General features: G+C 61.6%; 2 protein-coding genes across 5 annotated transcripts; one reads left to right on the top strand and one right to left on the bottom strand.

Annotated features, from left to right (window-relative positions):
• Positions 1-1,506: 1,506 nt before the first annotated feature.
• HRAS (HRas proto-oncogene, GTPase) lies at positions 1,507-4,534 on the bottom strand. 4 transcript variants are annotated; one of them, XM_065936650.1, is made up of 6 exons: positions 4,316-4,523; positions 2,995-3,156; positions 2,642-2,820; positions 2,384-2,543; positions 2,211-2,292; positions 1,507-1,863 (listed from the first exon to the last, which is right to left on the bottom strand). In XM_065936650.1, exons 2-5 carry the CDS (start codon positions 3,103-3,105, stop codon positions 2,230-2,232), a joined length of 513 nt encoding a protein of 170 aa, XP_065792722.1. In that variant the 5' UTR covers positions 3,106-3,156; positions 4,316-4,523; the 3' UTR covers positions 1,507-1,863; positions 2,211-2,229. The 4 variants fall into 4 exon arrangements, with proteins under 4 accessions (XP_065792722.1, XP_065792718.1, XP_065792717.1 ...); XM_065936646.1 differs by lacking the exon at positions 2,211-2,292 and having other exon boundaries at positions 4,384-4,534; XM_065936645.1 differs by lacking the exon at positions 2,211-2,292 and having other exon boundaries at positions 4,316-4,522.
• A 1,278-nt stretch (positions 4,535-5,812) lies between these two features.
• Positions 5,813-21,787, top strand: LRRC56 (leucine rich repeat containing 56). The gene is made up of 13 exons (XM_065938106.1): positions 5,813-5,945; positions 8,130-8,203; positions 8,677-8,864; positions 10,910-10,997; positions 11,581-11,641; positions 18,004-18,100; positions 18,207-18,407; positions 19,052-19,235; positions 19,614-19,790; positions 19,871-19,935; positions 20,035-20,177; positions 20,399-20,532; positions 21,498-21,787. The coding sequence occupies exons 3-13, from the start codon at positions 8,688-8,690 to the stop codon at positions 21,785-21,787; spliced, it is 1,617 nt and encodes a 538-aa protein (XP_065794178.1). The 5' UTR covers positions 5,813-5,945; positions 8,130-8,203; positions 8,677-8,687.
• Positions 21,788-22,424: the final 637 nt, after the last annotated feature.

Below are 22,424 nucleotides of genomic sequence, written 5' to 3'. Positions count from 1 at the left end.
ACCCCCAGCGTGCCCTGCTCGAGCTGACCCTGCTGGGCCTGCCGTCCGCATAGACCCCCTTGTCGTCACTATGAAGCCTGGAGACACCTACATCCTGGAGAGCGAGCACGTGCTCACGGCCACAGGTCCTCAGGTACACAAAGCCAGTGGCCCGTGTGCAGCGAGCAGGCCGTGGAGAGCCACCCAGCCCACCGACCCGGAGCGCGCCCTCTGACCCCGCCCTGGGCACGGCTGGACCCCCAGGCGTGGCACACAGCAGAACACGCCGTTGCCCACAGGCGGTGCTCCAGGGTGGGGGGCTGGGCCTTCCGAGGGGGCTCCTGCTGGCCTGACGGCACCCTCCCCCCCAGAACCCCTCCGGAAGCCGCCCGTGGAAGACCTGCGGGAGCTCCTGCAGGACACGCCGTCCCCAGGCCGGGCCCTGCAAGCCTCTCAACGGCTGAGCTGCACAGGATGAGAGGTGACCTCCCCCAACCCAAGCAGGCTCAGCAGAGGTCCCGAGTCACCCCGGGGGCGGTGAGGGGTTGGGGTCCCAGGCTTCCTCCTCACCCCATCGGTCTGCTCCTCTGCTCTAAGACTCAGGCAACCTGGCCAGGGCCGGGCAGCGTCAGCCCCTGCAGAGGCCAGAGGCCAGCGGGCTGGAGGGCGGTTCCCGGTGTCAGGCCAGGGCAGCCATGCAGGCCTCACAGGCCCAACCTGTACAGGTCACCCGGCCTGGGGGGGAAGCCGACCCGGTCTGTCCATTTCCAGTGAGCGGCTGGATCTGGCCCCCAGGCCCCCCCCCACCCCTCCCAGGATCAAGACACTCCGCGGAGAAGACAGGCTGGCCCTCCCTGGCCCACCCGCCCAGCACAAGCAGCCTGGACCCTGCCCCGCCAGGCCCAAGGACCGAGCAGCGGCAGCAAGAAGGGGGCCACAGCCACAGGCCTCCCTCTGGCCCCGGGGGCTCCGTGTCTGGCCTGTCTGTCCCCAGTCCAGGGCCACCCTCAGCACAGCGGCCCCAGTGATGTAATTCCCCCCCCAGACCTCCCGGTGAACCAAGAGGCCACACAGGCAAATGGCTGCCTGCTTTGAGGCAGAATGCGGGTCCCTTCCCCTTCAGCTCCTGCCTGGGCCACCCCCAGCCACCAGCTCCGTCCAGCCTGCTGGAGATACAGCGCTGGGCTCAGAATGCCCCCCTGCCCTGTGGCGCCTGCAGCCAGCGCCCCTCGCAGGGCCGGGACACCACAGCAGAGCCAGGCAGTGCCCCGAGAGCTGCCCCAGGGCCCACTCCCCGCCGACGTCCATGGACAGACTCTGGTCTCAGGTCCCCTCCCCCTGTGCTGATTAAAGGTAGACAAACTCCCGTGTGTCAGGTGGCTGGTTCTGGCTGCACCGAGAGCTCCGCCAGACGCACCAGGGGCCCCCAAAGGCGGGGCAGCCACCGCCCGGACGAAGCTGTGGTTCCCGCCTGCCTCCTGGGAGGCCACACGCACCGCGGCCTCCTGGCCTCAGGCAAACGCCAGGTCAAGACCATGAAATAATTTACTGCGACTGGGCCTGCGCCCGCTGGGCCAGGACGGGGCTGAGGAGAGCGAGGCTGGGGGCCAGTGCATCAGTTCATCAGAGTCTGTGCGAAGCGTCCCAGGAGGCCCGTGGGCACTCTGTCCGCCAACTTGCGGGGCCGGGCTCCGGCGGCATCTCCCTCCGTCCCCGCCGTGCCGCCTCCTGCGTAGCACCCAGCGCTCCGCGCCCGCGCCACCGTCAGGAGAGCAGGCACCTGCAGCTCAGGCAGCCGGGGCCGCCCTCGTCCGGCGGGCTCAGCTTACGCGCTTTGTGCTGCCGGATCTCGCGCACCAGGGTGTAGAACGCATCCTCCACGCCCTAGGAAGAGGGCCCAGTTCAGGGCGGGACCACCGCCTCAGCCAGGAGCAGAACCCCAGCCCTTTCCCCACCCCACAGACGGGGAGCCGGGCCATGCCAGGCTTGGGCCCCAGGGCCGCCTCGTTGGGAGGCCTGTCCTCAGCCGCTCCCCAACAGCCCACTGAGTCTTCGGGGCCCTTTGGGACCCGCGGGGCGCTCTGGGGGCACAGGGGCTGGGACCCCAGGGTCACCGCTCCGGTCTGGCTCAGGGCAGCTCTCTCCAGGGACCTCCACCTCCCCTGGGAGCTGTTTCAGCCCAGACCCGGGCCCTGGCCTCCCTCGCTGCCCTGCCATCCGGGGAGACTTACAGCGAGAGGGGCGGCTGGGTCACGGGGGTCCCGGAGGGTCCCAGAGGGTCCCGGAGCTGGAGCCAGAGCCAGAGCGGCTGCCCTGCGTCGAGGGAGAGGGGGCAGTGAGTCCTGTCCCGGGCGGACGGGTGGGGCGGGGCCCTGGCTGGCTGCAGGGCAGGGGCCGGGCTCACCTGGCGGGTCTTGGCAGAGGTCTCGATGTACGGGATGCCATAGCTGCGGGCGAGGTCCTGGGCCTGCCGAGACTCCACGGTGCGCGCGGCCAGGTCGCACTTGTTCCCCACCAGCACCATGGGCACGTCGTCCGAGTCCTTCACCCGCTTGATCTGCTCCCTGCAAGGAGGAAGGGCTGAGCCGGCAGGCGGCCTGCAGGCTTGGCTGCACCCAGGGCGCAGAGAGGGCCAGGCCCAGAGGGCCGGCGGGCAGCTCACCGGTACTGGTGGATGTCCTCGAAGGACTTGGCGTGGTTGATGGCAAACACGCAGAGGAAGCCCTCCCCGGTGCGCATGTACTGGTCCCGCATGGCGCTGTACTCCTCCTGGCCCGCCGTGTCCAGGATGTCCAGCAGGCATGTCTCCCCGTCAATGACCACTTGCTTCCGATAGGAGTCCTGGGGACGACACTGTTCAGAGACAACTGGCCCTTCCGGGGAGGGGGGACCTCCCTTGCTCCTCTCTTGCCCCCCACTTCCGGGGACTTGTGATGTGGGGACCCCTCCTTAGAGGAGGTGTGAGTCAAACCCACATCAGGAGCCAAGCAGCGGACAAGAGCCAGGTGGGCTCACCTCGATGGTGGGGTCGTACTCATCCACGAAGTGGTTCTGGATGAGCTGGATGGTCAGGGCGCTCTTCCCCACGCCGCCGGCGCCCACCACCACGAGCTTATACTCCGTCATCGCTCCTCAAGCGACCGCGGCACGAGGCGCTGCAGTGATCTTCGGTCCCACCTGCCGAGGGAGCCGCACTCAGCATGGCCGGACCATGCAGGGCAGGTGCAGGGAGCTCCCTGGACCAGCCTGCCCAGGTCCGGCTTGCCCTCTGGGCCTACACATCCAGGGGACAGGGGCAGCAGCCAGAGTGGTGGTCCAGTCACTCACCTGTGGCACCTCCAGCCCAGAGATGGGAGAGAGTCTTGCCTCCAGCTGCACTTAATAATGACTCCATGAGAAAAGCGAGAAGCCGACCCCCTGGAGGCAGGGCTGGCAGCTGGGAGCGTCTCCCAAGCACATACCCGAATTAGAAGCTGCTGGGTAGGCAAAAAGCCTAAACTGGAGGCGCTGTGGGCTGAGGTTACCAGCACCCCCACGAGAACAGGTCTTGCCACAGTGGCGGGCACAGCAGCGTGCCCAGACAGGTTGGTGGCAGCCGACAATCCGCTCCAGCCCTCCCCCCAGGGCATGCTGGTGCATTTGACAAGTAGTCAGCACCTACTGCAAGCCGGGTGCAGCTCCAGGCCCACGGTGACAGAAAGAACCCCTGCCGTGGCAGGTCTGGGCTACACTCCAAGGGAAAAGTCCGCATAAACCCACAGGTCCCACTGCCAGAACTTTGGAGGATATAAAGCAGGTGTGGAGGTGGGCAGGGGGCCGGGACTCCACGAAGCAGACCCAAAAGAGGTGTGGGCTCGAGGGGACAGGTGAGGAAGGGAGAGGGCGTGGGCCCTAGGCCCCCAGCTGGGGGGTCACCAGTTTGCGATGCTTAAAGAAGGGGCGCCCTTGCGGGGAACTCGGGCAGTGACTTTTTTTTTTTTTTTTTTAATTTTTCAGTGGGTTTTGTCATACATTGATATGAATCAGCCATAGAGTTACACGTATTCCTCATCCCGATCCCCCCTCCCACCGGGCCGTGACTTTCTAAACCCCTGGTTCGCCGGGCGTGTGTGATGGCCGCCGGATGCCCGAGCTCTCCGGAGGAGCCCGTGGGGCTCCAGCGGGTGGAAGACCGCGTCTAGCGCCTCTGCTCGCGGACACCCAAGTCACTTGCGGAGCCCGTAAGGCCGGGCCCGGGACACGGAGCCGGAGGCGCTGGCCAGGGCGAGGTGGAGCGAACCCGCCGCCTCCCGCAGCCCCCGCCGCAGCGCCCCGCCCGTCGCCGCCCGCGGCTCACCTGCGCCCCCGCGCGCCGGGCTCGGACAGCAGGCCCCCCGCCCGGCCCGCCGCTCCCGCCGCACTCACCGCTCACTGGCGCGACTGCCCCCGGGGCCGGGGCCGGGGCCGGGGCGGCGGCAGGGGCCGGGGCCGGGGCTCGGGGCTCGCCCGGCGCATGGGCTCCGTCCGCGGCGGGTGCGGCTCCGGCGGCGGGCGGCGGACACTCGACCCGGCCGCGCGCGCCCCGCCCCACGCCCGTCCGTCAGCCCGGCGCGGCCTGCGATTGGCCGAGCGCGCCGGGCGCCGCCTCGCCCCGCCCCGGTTGGCCGAGAGGCCCGCCCGTCAGAGCCCCGGCCGGGCGGGGCTTCCGGGAGCCGCTCCGAGGGCGGTGCCGGCTCCGGCGGCTGGCGCGGGCCGCGGCCTGCGGGGCTGGCTGCTCGGAGCATGGGGCCCTGGGGGATGGCGTCCCCGAGGGAGGCCCGGGCTTTCCCGGGAGCAGGCGGGCCTCGTGGGGAGATAGAGACCCCGTGGCTAGGCGAGTCTGCGGCCGGGTGTGGACTGGGGCGGGGCGCTGCTCCCGGAGCTCCGCGCTGGACCCCGGGCACCTCCGCCGGGCAACGCTGCGCCTACCCCGCCCCCGGCCCGTGTCCGCGCCGCCCCCCGCAGGCCCCGGAAAGGAGGCGACAGCCCGAGGGCTGAGTCTCAGGGACGCAGGAGCCCGCGTCGTCAGCCCCGCGGATGCCCCGGACCTGAGGCCGCAGAAGGGCGGAGGGGCTGCCCAGACAAGGGTTAGGCTCAGGTGGCTCCGGGAGGGGCGCCTGGCAGCTTCCGCGGGGTCCTGGGAGCGGCTCGGCCTTGCGCCCTAGGCCAGGCGGCGCATGGGCGCCTCGCCTGGGCGGAGACGTCTGAGCCCGCAGAACGGCGAGTCCGGCCCAGTGTTTCCAGCCAGTGCCCAGGGTCTTGCTTTTCGCTTACGTAGCGCGCAGCCCCGCCGCGGGCTCCGCCGAGCATCACCGCCAGCCTCCCAAAACTTGGGCAGCCCCTGCAGATTACCTGCCCACCGAGCTTCCCCGAAGCCCCAGGTCCCAGCCCTGCGGAATCTCAGCTAATAACCCGTACCCAGCAAGTCCACCCCCGAAGTACCCATGGGGGGGCTAAACTGAAGTCTGCCGCACCCCAAGTGTAAATGTACACATTGTATCTCCTTTACAGACGCTCAGAAATGCATGTTTTTAACATTAAGAAATTTTTTACAGTAACTCATAAAAACATCCTCCGTATTTGCAGGAAAGAACGGTGCGTCTCACGTGAGCCCAGACCTTTGCCCCTCCGGCACTAGCTGGCAACCCCACCCTCCGCGCCTCTCGGCTCCCTCCCACCCTTGCTCTGCGCAGTTCCCGGGAGCTCATCCCGCTGCTGGCCTCGACCCCGGCGGGCCCCTGGGGGCCGCTCCCGCCTCCAGCACAGCGCCAACCCCACGTGTCCGGTTGACGCGCGTAGACGCGCAGTAAAGGCGTATAAATGACAGCGGTGGCCGCGCCCCTCGCCATCGCGGACACTCTCGACTCCCCTCCAGGTGTCCAGGTCTGCAGTTCCCTCGTCTTCAGAGGGTCCTTTTGTCGTGGCGTGGGCCACACAAGCAGGCGGAGGTAAGCCCTGCAGGGCCCTGGTCTCAGGGACAGCCCGACAGGGGCGCCTCCCACCTGAGAAAGGTGGGCGCGAGTCTGCACCCCACACCACCTTTGTGGGTGCAGACCCCGGGCTCGTCTGCGCCCCGCGGGCTAGACCGCGTCTCCCCTCCCCAGAGTCCCTCCTCGTGGGAGGGGCCCTCCCGCGCGCGCGGGGCGCGCAAACCCCGCAACCGGGTTGGCCCCCCGCCCCCACCCCGCGCCCCAGCAACCGTCGCTAAGGGGCGTGGCTCGACCGCGCGGAGCCTAAGGATTCCCGTGGCTCATGAATATTTGCAAGTTCAGCTGAGGCTCCGCCCCCGTTGCCTTGGCGCCCAGGCCCCTCAGCCCCGCGGCCGCAAGAACTACCGAGTCGAAGGGAGCGCCCGGCGGAGGACGGCACCCGGGGCCTCGGCCGGGGCACGGGGGCCGACCCCCTCAGGTGAGAGCCGAGAGCGCCTTTGGGTCTGGGGCCGCAGGGCCACAGTTTTCCCCGTGCCAAGGGGAGAACGGAGGCCGAGGATGGAGAGGCCACGACAGGGGGGTCCCTGTGATGCCCCAGATGTCAAATCTGCTTCCCTGGGTCCCATCCTACAATCCCTGGCTCTGCTGAGGGTCTTGAGGTCACCAGGACAGGAGGAACCACAAACCCTGACCTCAGAAGGGGTGGCAGGTGGAGGGGACCGAGAGAGGTGGTGAGTCCAGCCAGAAGCTGGCATTTGCCTGCGCCATAGAGGAAGAAAGGCCCCCAGGTTTCCAGCTTGGGGCCTCAAGGAGTGGCAGGGCAGGAGGGGATCAAGGCTGTGAACAGAGTGGACAGGTCGAGGCCAGTGAGTGGATGTGAGGGGACAGTGTCTCGAGAGCCTCAGCCTCCTACCCAGGCCCTGCTCATTGGACCGCAGGACCTCTGGCTAAACAAGACCATACCCTGGGCCAGGTCATGGGCAGGACCTCAGGTCAGCTGCTCTCAGGCACCGAGGGAAGAGGGTGGCCCACTGGCTTCCCAAGCTGCAACCTGGCCAGCCCAGACCTTTCCCAGAACCCCAGGCTGGCATCCCGGTGGGAGGGGCAGCATCTTCCCAGGGGGCCTGGTGCTGGGGTCTTCCTTTGAGACTCGGGGCCTTTCACCAGCTGGAGAAAAGGGGGCAGCAGAGGAACTTTTGGAAAGAAATCCTGGCCAGAAATTTCGTGAATCTCTTCCCTGAGGCTCCTCTGCATGGCTTCACCTCTTTGGGTCTTTGTTGTGTGGTCACTTTTCACACAAGGGCACCTGGTAGCCCAGGCAACTTCTTCCAAGGCCCACCACTCCCTGCCACCCTCTCTGGTAAAGCCCAGCTGACACCCCACACCGCCCCGGCCAGGGTGGGTGGTTCTAGACACGATGTGGAGGATGAATCGTGACCGCCCACAGGGGCTGATAGACAAAAACAGTTGTGGGGGGAATGTTCCAGAGCCCTTGCTCTGCACACTGGACATGGCAGGTCAGCCAGGTTCTGCCTGCCCAGAACCCACACTGTCTCGGACAAGGCACTCACTCTACTGAATGAGTCATAAAACACCTAGGGCTGCAGGAGGGACTCAGTCTTATGGGAGTCAGTCCAGGAAGGGGGAGGGGAGCACAGGTGTGGGGGCCAGTGACGCCCTGAGCCTGTGGACGGAAGTAGCCTAGATGGTCCACGCAGCCTTCTGGCTCTACTCACAGAGATGATTCCAGGGTCTGGGGCCGGATACAGGCAGCTGGGTCTTTAAGGGGCAATGCCAGCCGAGGCTGCTGCAGGTGGGTCCCCTCCTCTGCAGCCTGGGGGGTAACACCGACATGAGCAGGGTCCTTGGGAGACCAGTCCACAGGGGATGGGTCAGAGCAACAGGCTGGGCACCCCTTTTGGAGAGAGTGGAGTTGAGGATGGAGGGAACTGGGGATTTGAATGAAGACTAAGCATCTGCATTGGAGGGACCCAGAGGGACCCCACTATCGGTCACCTACATGGCTGTCTTCCCCCATCAGCCAGGCCAGGATGGTTGAAAGGACCTAAGGGCCAGGGCCCAGGCTGACAGCCCCACTGCCTCTGCGCCTGCTCACTCTGAGCCCTGTGACCTTGGCCCAGCCTGTCCCAGGTCCCTCGAGCATGGTGACCTGACCAGGAAGCCAACTGGACTCTCTCACAGGTGCCGCCTGGGGCCACATGCCACCCTCTTGCCCAGATGTTTGACCCACGGTGGGAAAAGGCAGCAGCCTCCTGGTGAGGGGGTTTGGTGGGTACAGGGGTGGGGGGCAGTGCCCGAGACCCAGGTCCTGAAGGCCCCAGGCTCAGAGACCATTGGTGGAGGACAACACGAGGCCCGAGGCAGAGCTGGCTGCTGCTCCCAATGGCAGAGGAGCAAACAGGGCCTGGAGACAGCGGCCCAGGCTCGTGGCCTCCGTGGGGCTCCAGAGGGGGAGGCTGGTGCCGGCAGCCCCCAGGACACTGAAGGATGGGCAGAGGCACCAGGAGGACGGCCTGCCCAGGCCAGGGTGTGAGCCCAGGCTGAGGGACAGACCACAAGGACCCAGGCAGACTCTAACTTCATTGTCGGGCCTTCTCTGGGCCAGAGAGGGGCTCGGTCGGCTTGCTGTGTGTGCAGACCTGTCAGCGGCTCTGCAGGGCCTCGGCTGGGCTATGGATCAGAGGAAGAGCAGAGGCTGACCGACTTTGCCCTCTGCCTGCCCCGGCAGGTTGGGTGTGAATGGACCAGGCCTGGGATGAAACCTGCGGGCCTCGGCCAAGCACAGCCAGCGTCCAAGTGCGGGAGCTGAGCTCGCAGGGCCTGCACAACCCCCAGCCTCGGAGCAAGGCCCCAGGCCACCGTGGGCACGGCCACAGTGGGCAGCTGGCAGAGGAGTGCCTGTCACCCGCCAGGCTGGTGAGTGCGGGGCTGGGCTCGGCTGGCTGCCAGATGCCCTCGGCCCCCTGGACCCATGCTCCCCGCCGGGGCCTACCCAGAAGTCCCTCGGCGTTCAGGCCAGAAGGGCCCAAGCCAGGCCCTTCCAAGGATTTGCTGTGCGTGGGGCTCCAGGGACCCTGAATCAGATAGAAGGGCCCTCGTCCTTGTGGAAGACAGGGTGACAGGCCCCCGGAGTGCACAGCACGCAGACTTCACGAGCTGTGAGCAGAGGAGGCAGCAGGCAGCTGGGGGGCTGCTCCAGCGGGGTGTCTCGGTGCCCCGCTGATCCAGCTGTGCAAGCCGTTCTCCCAAATCCGGGGTGCTTATGGCAGTCTGCCCGCCCCCCCGCCCCCCCGACCCTGAGGCCCCACAGGCTCTGCAGACCCTCTGACTTCGGGCTCTCCCCTGGCGACCCCAGCGCAGCCCTGCCCTCCTGGCAATCGGGCCCCTCCCCTTCCTGGCCATACCCTTCACCCGCCCACGGTTGGCCATGCTGAGGGCTCCGTGGGGTCCAGTGCCCCTCCACCCCCACACACACCTGCACCCATGTGAGAGGCAAACAGGAGGGGACCCTTGGCGACCCTGGGGTGACACAACCACCAAAACTCCACAGAAGGAAGCCTGGGTGCCCCAGGACCCCACCACCTTTCCAACCAACTCGAAGGGCTCGCACTGTCTGGACGGGACACTCCTGCGGGCCCCCCGCCCCCCGTGGCCCCTGTGTGTCTGCCCTCCAGCCGGGCCTGCAACACAGCAGCGCCCAAGGTCTGGGTCCAGCATGGACCCGTCACGTCAGGCCAGCTGCCGTACCAGCCCCTGCGCTGGGCGGGTGCCTGGGCCAGGGCCACCCTGCCCACCCTGGAACCTGCCCGTCCTCCACCTGGCTTCTGGCTGGGGAGACTCACTGCCTGTGTGAGAGAAGCCCGGACTCCTGGTCTCTGACAGCCACGGGCAACCTCGGTCCAGGCCGTGGCCCTCAGCAGGCATGCTTCCTAGCACTTGTATCAGTGCCCACCACGCCCAGGCCATCCCACTGGTGGCAGCTGGAGCACTTCTGTCTCTGCAGACTCAATCGCTGGAGCCAGGGATCTCAGGCCTTGGTCTTCCTAGAGCTACCCATGGGCAGCAAGTGCCTGGCAACCGCTTTCTCCCTGAGGCCGAATCTCATGGGGTCTTTCTAACTCCAAGCCTTTCTTCATTTTTTTTTCCACTGATTTGAGTTGAGAAGCCATTGTATTTTTCGAGCCACAGGTCTCAGAACTCCTGGGTTCTCCCCATTCCAGCTGAACTTTGCCTCCTGCAGGGACACATCAAACACAGTGAATCGTGGCCAGTTCACTCTGCCCACATCTTGCTGGGCACCTCTCTACCCACTGTCACAAGTTCACTGTGTGCACCTTCTGCCAGCCAGGTTTCTACTGGAAACCATTTTTAACCAAAAAATTGCATCATCACATGATCTGTGTCTCCATCTTTCCAGTTTTAGTAACACTCATGTTAGTAATCCCTCAGCCCCAACTCAATCCACGTCGTTTCATTGTTTTTGTTATGGCAGCTATTGGAGCTGCATCTAGGTCTCAAGTTTTGTATGAGTCAGCTATTGCTATAGTGATGCTGCGTAACAAACAGTCCCCAAACTCAGCAGCTTACAGTATAAGCATACTGTCCACAGGTGTGAGGGAAGCTAGGGCCGGGCCGGGCTCAGTGGGGCTTAGCTTCAGGCCCAGAGCTGCACTGGGGCTGTTCCGTGGGTCTCATTAGGATGAGCACCACCCCCCGCCCAGGGCAGGCCCTTCTCTAACAATGGCCCCACCAGCCATGCAGGGTCACGATCTTCACTCTTGTTACATCACACTTATGGTCCAGCCAGAGCTGATCGTGGCTGGAGTTGACGTGCATGAGGCAGGGAAATGCCCGCACCTGCTCCAGCCTTGTAGCCAAAAGCAGGAGTTTCACTGGGGGGTGGGGTGGAGGGGTTGTGACTACTGTCCAGGTTCCGGGGCTAATGCCCCTGACCCCTGCAGCAGGCCCTGGCCCAGGAGGACGACCTCCAGCTGGTGAGCGTGTTGGAGATGTGTGTCCGCACCCGTGAGAACAGCCTGGGGAGCTTCGGTGAGAGCCCCTCCCCACACACACCCACCACCATCCCAGCCAGGCTACACGTGGAGGGTCTGCCTGCTCGGACCCTGCCTGCCAGCCCTGGTCATTGGGCCCCCTCCTCCTCACGGCCCGCCCCGCACACCTCTCTCCAGGGACTGAGGACAGAGACTCTGTCAGTGTCCTGTTCTTCGAGGCAGTCCCGACTCAGAGCCCCGTCCCAGGGCCCCAGGGTCCCCTGCTCTAGAGCCTAGAATGTGAGCCGATGGAGGTTCTGGCCTGGCTATGCCTGCAGGGCCCAGGGGCCAGTCGCAGGAGTGGCCTGGGGACAAGACCCACGCTCGGTGCGAGGATGCCAGCCGGGACCCCTCCCACCAGAGTCCAGTGCTTCCATGGCCTCCCGTGTGGCCCTGCCCACTCGAGGCACTCTGTACACCCTGGCCTGCCTCGTTCGAGCAGGGCCACAAGCGTCAGCATGTGGCCCCAAGGCTACCCTGCGCCTCGGCAGCTACAGGCAGCAGGGACCAGGGGCACTGGTGTCACCGAAGGGTGCCGGGGCGGCAGGGCCGGTGCTGAGCTCTCCCCCTGTGCCCCGCAGGGCTGCACCTGCCCAACCTCAGCCAGCTGAAGCTGAACGGCAGCTGCCTGGGCTCCCTGAGGTGAGTGCCCCGTGGTCTCGGCCTGGGGGGGCGGGGTGGGGCCGGGCATCCCGCTGTCTCTGGCTCTAACGCCCACCCCTGGTCCCACTGAGGCTGACGCGCTCTGCCTGGAGCCTGCAGGCTGGCTTGGGCTGGTCCCCGCATGTTGTGTGGTCCTCAGAAGTGCCCACTGACCTTTGGCAAAGAAACCCCCACCGTGAGGCTGGACGGTGCATCACCAACTGGCCTTGGGGTTTGGAGCACTCCCACGTCCCTCACCACCCCTGGGGCCATGTCCCTGCGCTGGGGCATGAGTTGACCCCCATCACCCCTTGTGTTCAGCAAGACGAGCAGAGGGGCACAGTCGCTGCTGACCAGCCGGGCCTTGGGCCCCACGTGAAGCACAAGAACATCTTGATAATTAGTTTAAAAGATGATGTGCAGAACGAAGGACAGAGGAAGATTTTTACTTACTTCCTCAGGCTGGAAAGGATGAAGCTGAAGTAATATCAGAGTTTATTTGCGTGTTTGAGCAAATGGAGTGTTTTATGCAGCTAGACAGCTGTCCTAAGGCAGCAGGAGGCCAGCCACAAATCTAGAAAGTTCTCCCAATGTTTTAAATGGGCTGTGAGTGTCCAGTTATTTTCAGGGGAGAAGATGAAGTAACTGATGAGCAACCGCCTATCTATACTGCTGGTTATTCATGTAAGGCTCCCCCGTGGCTCAGCTGGTAATCCACCTGCAATGTGGGAGACCTGGGTTCCATCCCTGGGTTGGGATGATCCCCTGGAGAAGGGAAAGGTTACCCACTCCAGGATTCTGGCCTGGAGAATTCCATGGACTATATATAGTCCATGGGGTCTCATGGGGACACAGCTGAGCGACTTTCACTTCACGTTACTTCATTTGTATAAACATCAAAAAGAGTTTGATAAAATAATTGAAAGTCTGAAAGTGAAAGTAAAGAAGGCCAGGGGCCGCGTGCCCACTGTGGGCAGGGGCGAGCAGGGAGCCCGGCTCCCAGGGTTCCTGCGTGGCCCCTGCGCCTGCAAGGAAGGGTCTGGAAACCAGGCTCTCAGAAACACCTTTAGTGCATGGTTCAGCCATGTTGCAGGACTTCCCTGGTAGCTCAGCTCGTAAAGAATCTGCCTGCAATGCAGGAGACCCCGGTTCAATTCCCGGGTTGGGAAGATCCCCTGGAGAAGGGAACGGCTACCCACTCCAGTATTCTGGCCTGGAGAGTTCCATGGACTGTATTGAGTCCATGCAAATAGCTGGACACAACTGAGCGACTTTCACTTCATCTTCAGCCATATTGTGACAAAGACATCAATCCTGTAACTTAACAGAAACAAAAAAATCGTACTTTCTCCATCATTAAGGCTTACACATTAGCTCAAAGAACAATAAAAATATATAGAAAATATATGAAGAATGGAAACTATAAAGAGAAGTGGAAGATATAAAATTAAGTATGATGTACCATTTGTAACAAAATATTTGATTTTGAGCAAAAAAACAAGAAAAATCAATTCCAGGAAAAATTGCATCATAAATTTTATGCAAAAATGTGTTCTGTTCCTTAATAACAATAGTGCAAAATGGAAGAAATCTTTAAGTTGTTATCAAATCCCAAAACTTGGCCAAACGATGTTTGCAAATCTCCATGGTGTGACAGTGAACTAATATTTGTGAGAGGGAACTAATTCAACACGACAGTCAAACAGAGTGGTATTACAGCTTAGCTGATACAGGGATGGTCAAGACTTTAGAACCTCAGTGGTGTTACAAGGCTGAGAAATGACTTTTGTGTGATGACTGTCACTTCATCCAAAGCTAAGGGAGAATTCAGCCCCTGAAAGTGTCCTGACGTGAGGACTGGTGGGGCTGACTTCTGGGCCAGTCAGCATCTGACACGTGCATCCTTTGCCAGGACTGCTGGGTGGGGAAATCCCAGTAACACAACTAACTTGGGGACTCTTACAATGACCAAAGGGACAGTCTTCACTACCCCTTGTGCTGACTTTTCAGGGGAGTTCTGCCCTCCTTGTCTATTTCTGTGGGCTGTTTGTGTAGTCTGGGTGCACTGGAGACTTCGTGACTCTCCACCCTGCCTCGCCTACTAACTCAAGCAGAAACCCCTCATTCTGACTTGTTCTGGCCCATTAGTGCTAGCTGGTGTTAGGGGAGTTTTAGGAGATTCGTCCACCTCTTCCCCTCCAAGGTCTTGGAGATAGTCTTCAATTCTCTTCTATTCACTTGTGGTCTCACTTTTTACTTTTGGGTCTTTAATCGTTCTTATCTGCCAGTTTGCCCCCACTCCTGGTGTGAGATGGGGATGCAGTTCTATCCTTTAGCACGCGCGCGGTGCGTCAGCTCCCCAGGCCACGTGGGCACGCCGGGAGCTGAGAGCTCTGTCCTCATGGTGTGGCTCTGTGCTTCTGTGCGACACGTGACCCTCATCTGAGTTTTCCTTCTTCCAAGATGACCTAGCTGTTCCTGGACACTTATTCTTGCCTTTGAGTTTTACAATCAGTTTGTTGAGTTTCACACATCCTAATCCTTCTGGATTTTGGGGGGGGAGGGGGGAATTTTTTAAAGTCACATGTTCATTTAATTTTTAAGTTACATACATCCGTGAATGTGGCATAGCTCTCCATTCATGTGTGCTTTTATGTTTTTAATAGACTTTATTTTTTTAATTGGCGTATAATTGCTTTACAGTGTTACGTAGTTTCTGCTGTACAGCCACACACGCGTGTGCATGCTAAGTCGCCTCAGCCATGTCCAGCTCTTTGTGTTCCCGTGGACCATAGCCCACCAGGCTCCTCTGTCCATGAGATTCTCCAGGCAAGAACACTGGAGCGGGTTGCCATGCCTTCCTCCAGGGGAAACTTCCTGACCGAGGAATCGAACCTGTGTCTCCTGCACGCTGCTCCTGCATTGCAGGCAGATTCTTTACCACTGAGCCCCAGGGTAGCCCCTGTATACACATACCTTCTCCCTCTAGCGTTACCCATTGAAGGGATAAATGGTTTCTCACTGCTTAGGCCAATTGGACAAAGGTTTCTGTAACTTGCAGCTGAAAGCATTCTAACTGGTAAACTTTAAAGAAGATGTTTAAAGGTTATTTCTGCCTTGTCAGACCATCACAAAATAGGCAACTTGAACAGCAGAAACTGACTCAGGTGTGGGTGTCATGAGTCAAGGTCAAGGTGTGTCTCCTGAGGCAGAAGGAGAACCTGGCATGCTCCTTGCTCCTGGGGGCTTGCTGGCCATCTTTGGCGTTCCTCACCCCAGTCCCTGCCTTCACCTTGTATAGCCTAATTCTCCTGGTGTCAGGATCCAAATTTCCCCTTTTCAAAAGGACACCAGTCATATTGGATTAGGGCCCACCTCATCTCCACTAGGGCTTCCAGGTGGCGCTAGTAGTAAAGAACCCACCTGCCAAGGCAGGAGACATTAAAGATGCAGGTTTGATCCCGTGGTCAGGGAAGTCCCCTGGAGGAGGGTATGGCACCCCAATCCAGTATTCTTGCCTGGAGAATCCCATGGACAGAGGAGCCCCCTGGCTACCGTCCATAGGGTTGCAAAGAGTTGGAGACCACTGAAGCAACTTAGCACATACGCTCATATCTCTACTAGTGATATCTGCAGAGACCCAGTTTCAACATCAAGGCACAGTCTGAGGTCCTGAGGGTCAGGATTCAACATATGAATTTGCAGGGATGCAGTTCATCCACAACAGGAAATGTGCCCTTCTGTGTCCGTCAGTTGGTAAGAACAAGGTTCCCAGCGTTCTTCCTGCATTTCTTTGGCCAGAATTGTGCGATGTGTACACTCTCTTACACTAACCACTCTCCAGGGGATGGAACTGTGACTGCAGTGGGCTAACCAGGACCCCCACCTGTGCACCCCACTGCCACTTGGTACAGGGCAGGACACCAGCCTCCTCTGAAGACTGGGCTCCCTGAAACCAGAACTGAATTGCTCCCCTCATATTTATGGTGTTTTGATAATTCGTGGATGAGGTCCTGTTTCTGTTGTATTCTGTTTGGTCATTGAAAATTTAGAAAAACACTATGCTTATGCTGATTTGGGATAGATTTTTTTAATCTATAAAACAATCGATTTTCATAAATGGGTCTATTACCTCTGGCAATACTGTACCTTTGTTTTGTATTTAAACATTATTGCCAATCTCTCCTGTTAGTTCAAATAATGTGTTAATTCGGTTGGGCTTCCATATGGATGGTCACATTATCAGTAAGTTATCAGCACTGTCTTTCACTCTAATCTCCTTCTCTTTCTTGTCTATTGCTTTGGCCAGGACCTACCAGCCAACATGATGTCAAACAGTGGCAATAGTAGTAGCAGGGGTCCTGGGTTTGTTCCTCATCTTAACGGATATGTGTCTGGGTTCTTCTGCATCTGTTGACATGATCATAAAGTGATATTTCTCCTTTAGTCTGCTTGTGTACTAGATTCCATTGACAGATTTTGTAATTCATCCTTACATTCCCTCAGTAACACTGCTTGATGAGCTATTTTTAAGTCACTGTAACATTAAAATGTTTACTTCACAATTTTCACATCTGTCTTTCACATCTGTCAGTAATAGCCCATTGATGGTCCAATTTGTACTTCTCTGGTCCCGGAATCGAAGACTGACTCAGACCCATGCTTTTACTGTTCTTTTCAATTGCCTAATTTTTCTTTAAAAAATCTTCTGTATAAGAAATTATTGTAGAAGATATTGACTATTCCATAATAGAAGGTACTTTAAAACTGATACAAACCTGGGGACTTGGCAGGGGCAGAGGGGAGGGAGGGGTGTTAGTGCCATTTAGTGTCTTTAGTAGCTATTAATATACTTTTCTTTCCTTTTTAAAAAAATATTTGTCTATTTGGCTGCCTCGGGCGGCACGTGGAGTCTTCGTTGCCATACGTCAGTTCTCGAGGCGGGGCGTATGGATTCAGTACTTGTGCTGCGTGGCCTTAGTTGCTGTGAAGCAGGTGGGACCTGAGTTTCCCGAGCAGGGGTTGAACCCATGTCTCCTGCATCGCAAGGCGGATTCTTAACCACTGGACTGCCAGGGAATGCCCTAGTTTTCTGTCTTTCAATGCCAGCTTTCTGGGTTTTCAAGAATATTGGTGTACAGGTGATTCTTAATGGTCTTTTGCTATTTTAAATTGCTGCCAGACCATAATTATTCCTCTTTTTAAGTCCCCTACATTAATTTGCATGGTCCCTCTGTTTATCCTTGACCAGTCTTGCCAAACGATTTTCTGTAAGTTTTTAAAGAGTCAGCATTGGGCTCTGTTCATCTTCTCTGATTTTTCTAGTTATTACTAGTTTTATTCTGATAGCTTTAACAATTTTTTTTAATTGATTAACTTATTTATGACTGCCCTGGGTCTTCCTAGCTGTGTGCAGACTTTCTCTAGTTGGCACAAGCAGGAGCTACTCTCTAGGTGCGCGGGCCTTCTCGCCGCAGTGGCATCTTGATGCCCAGCACGGGCTCCTGGGTTCGTGGGCTTCAGGAGGTGCAGCACGCAGGCCGCAGGCTCAGCGGTTGCGGACAGTGCCAAGGGAGAGTAAGATGTTCAGGCATCTTCACGGAACGTTCTGAGAGGCATAGAAGGACGCATGGCCTCTTTGCACCCTCAAAACAAAAAGAGCATCTACGGGAAAAGAGGAGAGAACAGCTACGGGCGCTGAGCAATTAAATGTGCGATGTTGACAGCAACGTGGGAGACAAGGGGGCCTCCCGGAAAGCAGAGGAAAGGTGCAGGTTTGGAAACGGGAGCAAGAAGGGCCGACGACGAGACCACATGGGCGAGGCCGCGCTCCAGACGTGAGAGCAGAGGACATTAGGAGAGAAAGCACAGATAGATGCATCCCAGGAGCGGACAGAGAGCCCCAGTCCACCCACCCTCGGGGGAGCGGCCACCACGCGGAGGCGGCACAGACCAGTCCCGGCGGGGAGGGGTTTTCCTGCAGGCACAGCTGGGCTGGGGAGGGGCTGCAGGGGGGGAATCACCTGCAAGAAAGGCCTGGGGAGAGCGGGAGCGAGGGCCCCTGCTGGCCCCGCTGGGGAGGCCAGGTCCACCGCAGTGGGCAGCAGCCGTCAAGCACAAGGGCGACCCGCAGCCAGGCCTGGGCCCTCCAGCGGCTGCAGCCAGGAGCGAAGGCAGGCAGCCGGGCGCTCTGGAGCTCCTCCTTGGCCTGGAGGCCGCACAAGCCAGTCCCAATGGCCCCTGCATCTGGAGACAGCAGATGTGGGTGGTGGCAGGCACGCGGCATGGCACAGGGCCTGAGCGGTCACCGACACAGCCTTCCACCTCAGGACAGCACTGACCAGCCCCCCTGCCCTCTGCAGGGACCTGGGCACCTCCCTGGGCCACCTGCAGGTGCTCTGGCTGGCTCGCTGCGGCCTGGCTGACCTGGACGGCATCAGCTCCTTTCCTGCCCTGAAGGTGGGTCTGCCCTGCCCTGGGTGGGGAGGAGAGGGGCAGGGCGAACAGGGGGCAGGAGGTGGGGGCGGCCCTGGCTGAGCACCCCCTCCCCCGCCGTGCCCCCCAGGAACTCTACCTCTCCTACAACGACATCTGGGACCTGAGCCCGCTGTGCCTGCTAGAGCAGCTGGAGGTGCTGGACCTAGAAGGCAACTGTGTGGAGGATCTGGGGCAGCTGCGTTACTTGCAGCTGTGCCCACGGCTGGCCACGCTCACCCTGGAGGGCAACCCACTCTGCCTGCGGCCAGGCCCCGGCCCAACCCACCAGGTGGGCACCACCAGGAGGGCGGCGGTCTGTGGTGCCAGCCCCTCAGCTAGCCGGGGGCCGCCTGCCCGCCTGAATGGGCCAGGTCGCAGCAGACCCGGCGGGCCCGCCCAGGGCACATCGGGGCCTCCTCACCGGGAGCTCCTCCTCATATTGCTGGGGGCCCGGCGGCTGCCCCCACACTGCCCTGGGCCACGCACGACTGGCCTCCGAAGGGTCACACATACCCAGGCCAGGCCCTAGCTCACGTGTGCTCCCAGGAGAGGTCTGTGCACACGCCATGCAGAGCACAGTCTCCACGTAGAGTCATGTACGCATGCCCCGCAGGCTCCGTTCAGAGGTGCCCCTGGGCTGGGGGCCGCACCCCCTCAGCCAGAGCTCCCTCCGCCTGCGCGGCTGCTTCCACCACCCACAGGGCCAAGCTCTGAACTCAGGCCAGAGGGTAGCCCTGGACCCTGGCAGTGAGCCCACAGAGCGCGATCATATGTGGGCAACAGCCCAGGGTCCCAGCAGTCCCCAAGGTTCCAGAGTGACCCAGGTGGGCCTGGCCCCAGCAACCCCCAGCTTCCCAGTGGGGCTAGGGGAGCAGCTCAGGCCCAGGCTGGCCTGACGGGTCCGCTGGACTCAGGCCCGCCCCCCACCCGCAGGTGCCCCAAGGCTACAACTACAGGGCAGAGGTCAGGAAGCTCATCCCCCAGCTGCAGGTCCTGGACGAACTGCCCGCTGCGCACACAGGCCTGCCGGCCTCTCGGAAGCTGGACCAGGACTGGCTCCTGGTGAAGGAGGCCATCAAGGAGGGCTGCATCCTAGACAGCCTGCTTCCCAGGCCGGGTACATGCAGCCACGTCCAAGGGCCTCGGGCTGGGGCCACCCCGCCCAGCCTGCGGACCTCACCTGCAAGCCCCAGGAGGGGCTGCACCCCAGTCCCGCTCGCAGGCCGCCTCCTGTGTCCCTTTTCAGACCTGACCCCTTGTCCCCAGAGTCCTGCACACACACCCGCAGGCCAGGACACCCTCCCTGGGAGCAGCCTTGGTGCGGGCCTCCCCCACCATCTGCAGAGGGAAGAGAGAAACCTGCCACCCCGTGACTCGGGGCCTCAGGCACACTGACGCTGGGCAGTGGGCTCCGTGGACGGGGTTCAGCTGGGGGGACTCCTGGCTGACCAACTGGCGTGGGCCTTGGTGACCTCTGATTTTGACTCTTGGGCAGATCGAACCCACGGATCCCCCATGTGGAGCCTGAGCCCTGAGCTGTGCCTGCCTGAGACCCAGCCGCGGGCCCCCAGGCGCTGGCCTCTCTCCCTGCTGGTTCCCGGGGTCCCCCTGCCTGAAGGCCTCCTTCCCAAGGGCCTGGCCCCAGAGGATGACGCCAGCAACCTCACCCATGGTAGGTGACCCGCCTCAGTGTGAAGTTGGCCCTGAAGCCCCTCAGCCCCAAACCAGGCCCAGCAGCACCCTCTTCTCCAGGCGCCGGCCGGGTCCTCTGTGGGAACCCCACCAAAGGCCTGCAGGAGCGTCGGCACCAGTGCCAGGTACAGCCTGCCCCCACGGCGGGCGGCACCCTGGCCAGGCGGCACCCGTCCCCCCAGCCCCGGCAGGCCGTGCCCCGAACCAGCCCTCTCCCTTCCTAGGCTGGGGTGCACCCAGAGAAGCTGCCGCCTCCCAGGCTGGAAGAGCTGGCCCCCAGGGCCTCCGCCCCAGGGCCTGACCCTGCCAATGATCGCGACCTCCTGGCCTGGACCGGGCTTCAGGCTTTGAGGGAGCTGCACCTGCGGTGGGTGCCCTCTACCCCCCACCCCAGTCCCGCCACCCTGTGTGCTCTGATCGGGGGGGCTTGTGGCTGGGACCTGCCTTGGCTGAGTGGTAGCTGGTCCCCGGGTGGCTGGAGGGTCGGGTCACAGGACCCCAAGGCTGGGGGACCAGCCCCAAGTTACACTCCTCTGGGATCTGCTCCAAAGGAGGAGCTGGCTGCAGCCTCCCCCACCCACATCCCAGCCCCCTTCCCAGTAGGTGCCCAGAGTCCTGGGAAGAGAGGGCCGCAGCCCCCTGGGGCCCACAGAGGGGCCCTGAAGAGCAAGAGGACAAGGCTGGGCCCAAGCCTCACCGCAGCCCCCCAAGCCTGGCCCCAGGTAGCCTGCCGACAGAACCAGCGCCGCAGAGCAGCACCGGGCTGAGGCGGGAGGGGCAGGGAGGGCCTCTCCTGGGGCTGGAGGCTCCAGTTCCCCTCCCCTGAGCCCCGGGGCCAGGCAGCCGGGTCAGCTGGGAGAGGGAGACAGGAGGCCCTCCCGACAAGGGCGGTACATGGCACAAGACCAGCGAAGGGAGCAAGGACCCCCCCCAAGGTGGTGGGCAGGAGACCACGGTGGGGAGTAGCGGGTGGCGGCTACTGCCTTTCCCCTGCAGACAAGGCCTGTCCTGGGCTGGGACAGAACTAAGCCAGGCAAGACCCTCCCTCAGGGACACTGGCTTGAGAGTGACCATGGCTGAGCAGAGCCAACGCAGGGGCTGTGAGGCAGAGAGAAGGGGCGAGGGGGGCTTCCTGGAGGAAAGGTTTGAACCGACTTGCGGAACAGCTGGGCGGGCAAACCTGGGGAGCGGGGATTTGTAAGCAGGGGCTGCAAGGACCCTGCGGGTTGGTGGTGGGAGCACCAAAGAGGCCAGGATGGAGCAGGGACAGGGCCGAAGCTCTGCATTCGCTGTGCTGCTGCTGTGCCTGAGGGAGGGGCTGGGGAAGGCGGGCCTGACACACCCAGGGACCTCACCGCCTGGCTGAGGCCACCAAGCTGAGGGCGGCGGAGAGGAGGGAGCTCAGGCAGGCAGCCAGCAGGAGTGACTGGAGGAGCGACAGCCAGTGAGGGACAGAGAGGTGCTAGGACCTCCTGCTTCAGTCAGGGTCCAGGTGGGCCCTGGGTGACCATGAACACACCCACCCAGCCTGCCCTCGGGGGGGTGCCAGGGCTTCGCTGCATGGGGGAGATTTGGGAACGACCCCGGGGCCACCTGCCTGTGAGCGGACACTGTGGCCCTGCCAGGAGGCCCGGCCCTGGTGACGCCGGTGGCCCGCTCTGATCTGCTGTCTTTCCTCCTTTCCCAGAGTCTTCCAGGACCTCGGGGTACAACCTGACTCCCTGTCCCCCCAAGTCCTTCATGCCAGACCGGGGCCGCAGCTCCTGGGGGTCCGCAGATCTGCAGTTCCGGGGGCGTAGGCTCAGAACCCTGGGTAGCTTGGGGCCTGGCCTGGGTCAGGGGCTGGCTCCAGTGACTGCTCTGAGAGCCCGAGAAGTGACCTCAGGCCCCAGCCCTCGAGGAGAGGGATGTCCACGCCCAAAGCCAGCCCCAGACTCAGCAGCCAGACCCCCAGCCTCTGGTGCATGCCGCACCTGACACCACCCCAGCCCGACCCCACCCTCATATACACCCCTACCCACTGCCAGGCCGGCCTGGCGGGTGGCCAAGGCAGGGCAATTGTTGGAGGCGCAGCGTGCACTCTGGCCTCATAGAATCCAGAGCACCTGGGCCAGCGTGCTAGTGAGGGAGAAGTCGGCCTGCCACAGGAGAGGACCCTCTTGGTGGAGGGAAGTCAGGAGCTGGGACCACCAACGGTGGAGAGGTAGAGCCCAGGATAGAATGCACAAGTCCCCGCCACTGGCCCAGCCACCCACCTCTTGCGTGAGGCCTGGCCTTCCCTGAGGAGCAGGCCTGGGAGAGAGCAGGTTGGGCCCTGGCCAAGGTGACTGGAACTGGGCCCTGGCCAGCCCTTGGTCAGCCCTCCAGCCACCCAGGACTCTGAGCCACCCTTGGGCTGCTGCGGTCCCAAGTAGAAGCACTTGCCGTCGGCCAACCCTGGTGGACCGGTGGGGTTCCCCGCGTGGGGATGGGAGGACCAGCTCCCTCCTCTTGGGGCTGGATACCCAGAAACCAAACGAATCATTTTCGACTCTCAGGTGTATAGAAATGCGGTTTACTTGGTAGGCGGCGTTAGTTCATTAAATTATGCAGCCAGCACCGTCTACCTCCCGTG

This window comes from Muntiacus reevesi, chromosome 5 (assembly GCF_963930625.1).
Source record: "Muntiacus reevesi chromosome 5, mMunRee1.1, whole genome shotgun sequence".
NCBI classification, from domain to species: domain Eukaryota; kingdom Metazoa; phylum Chordata; class Mammalia; order Artiodactyla; family Cervidae; genus Muntiacus; species Muntiacus reevesi.
This window is presented reverse-complemented; position numbering and strand designations above follow the sequence as displayed.

Coding starts and splice junctions, on each gene's coding strand:
- LRRC56 (XM_065938106.1), top strand. CDS start 8,688: ATGGACCAGGCCTGGGATGAAACCTGCGGGCCTCGGCCAAGCACAGCC. Junction 19,236..19,613: donor CAGCCTGCTTCCCAGGCCGG/GTACATGCAGCC, acceptor ACTCTTGGGCAG/ATCGAACCCACGGATCCCCC. Junction 19,936..20,034: donor AGCGTCGGCACCAGTGCCAG/GTACAGCCTGCC, acceptor CTCCCTTCCTAG/GCTGGGGTGCACCCAGAGAA.
- HRAS (XM_065936646.1), bottom strand. CDS start 3,105: ATGACGGAGTATAAGCTCGTGGTGGTGGGCGCCGGCGGCGTGGGGAAG. Junction 2,821..2,994: donor AGTACGACCCCACCATCGAG/GTGAGCCCACCT, acceptor TGTCGTCCCCAG/GACTCCTATCGGAAGCAAGT. Junction 2,544..2,641: donor GAGGACATCCACCAGTACCG/GTGAGCTGCCCG, acceptor TCCTCCTTGCAG/GGAGCAGATCAAGCGGGTGA.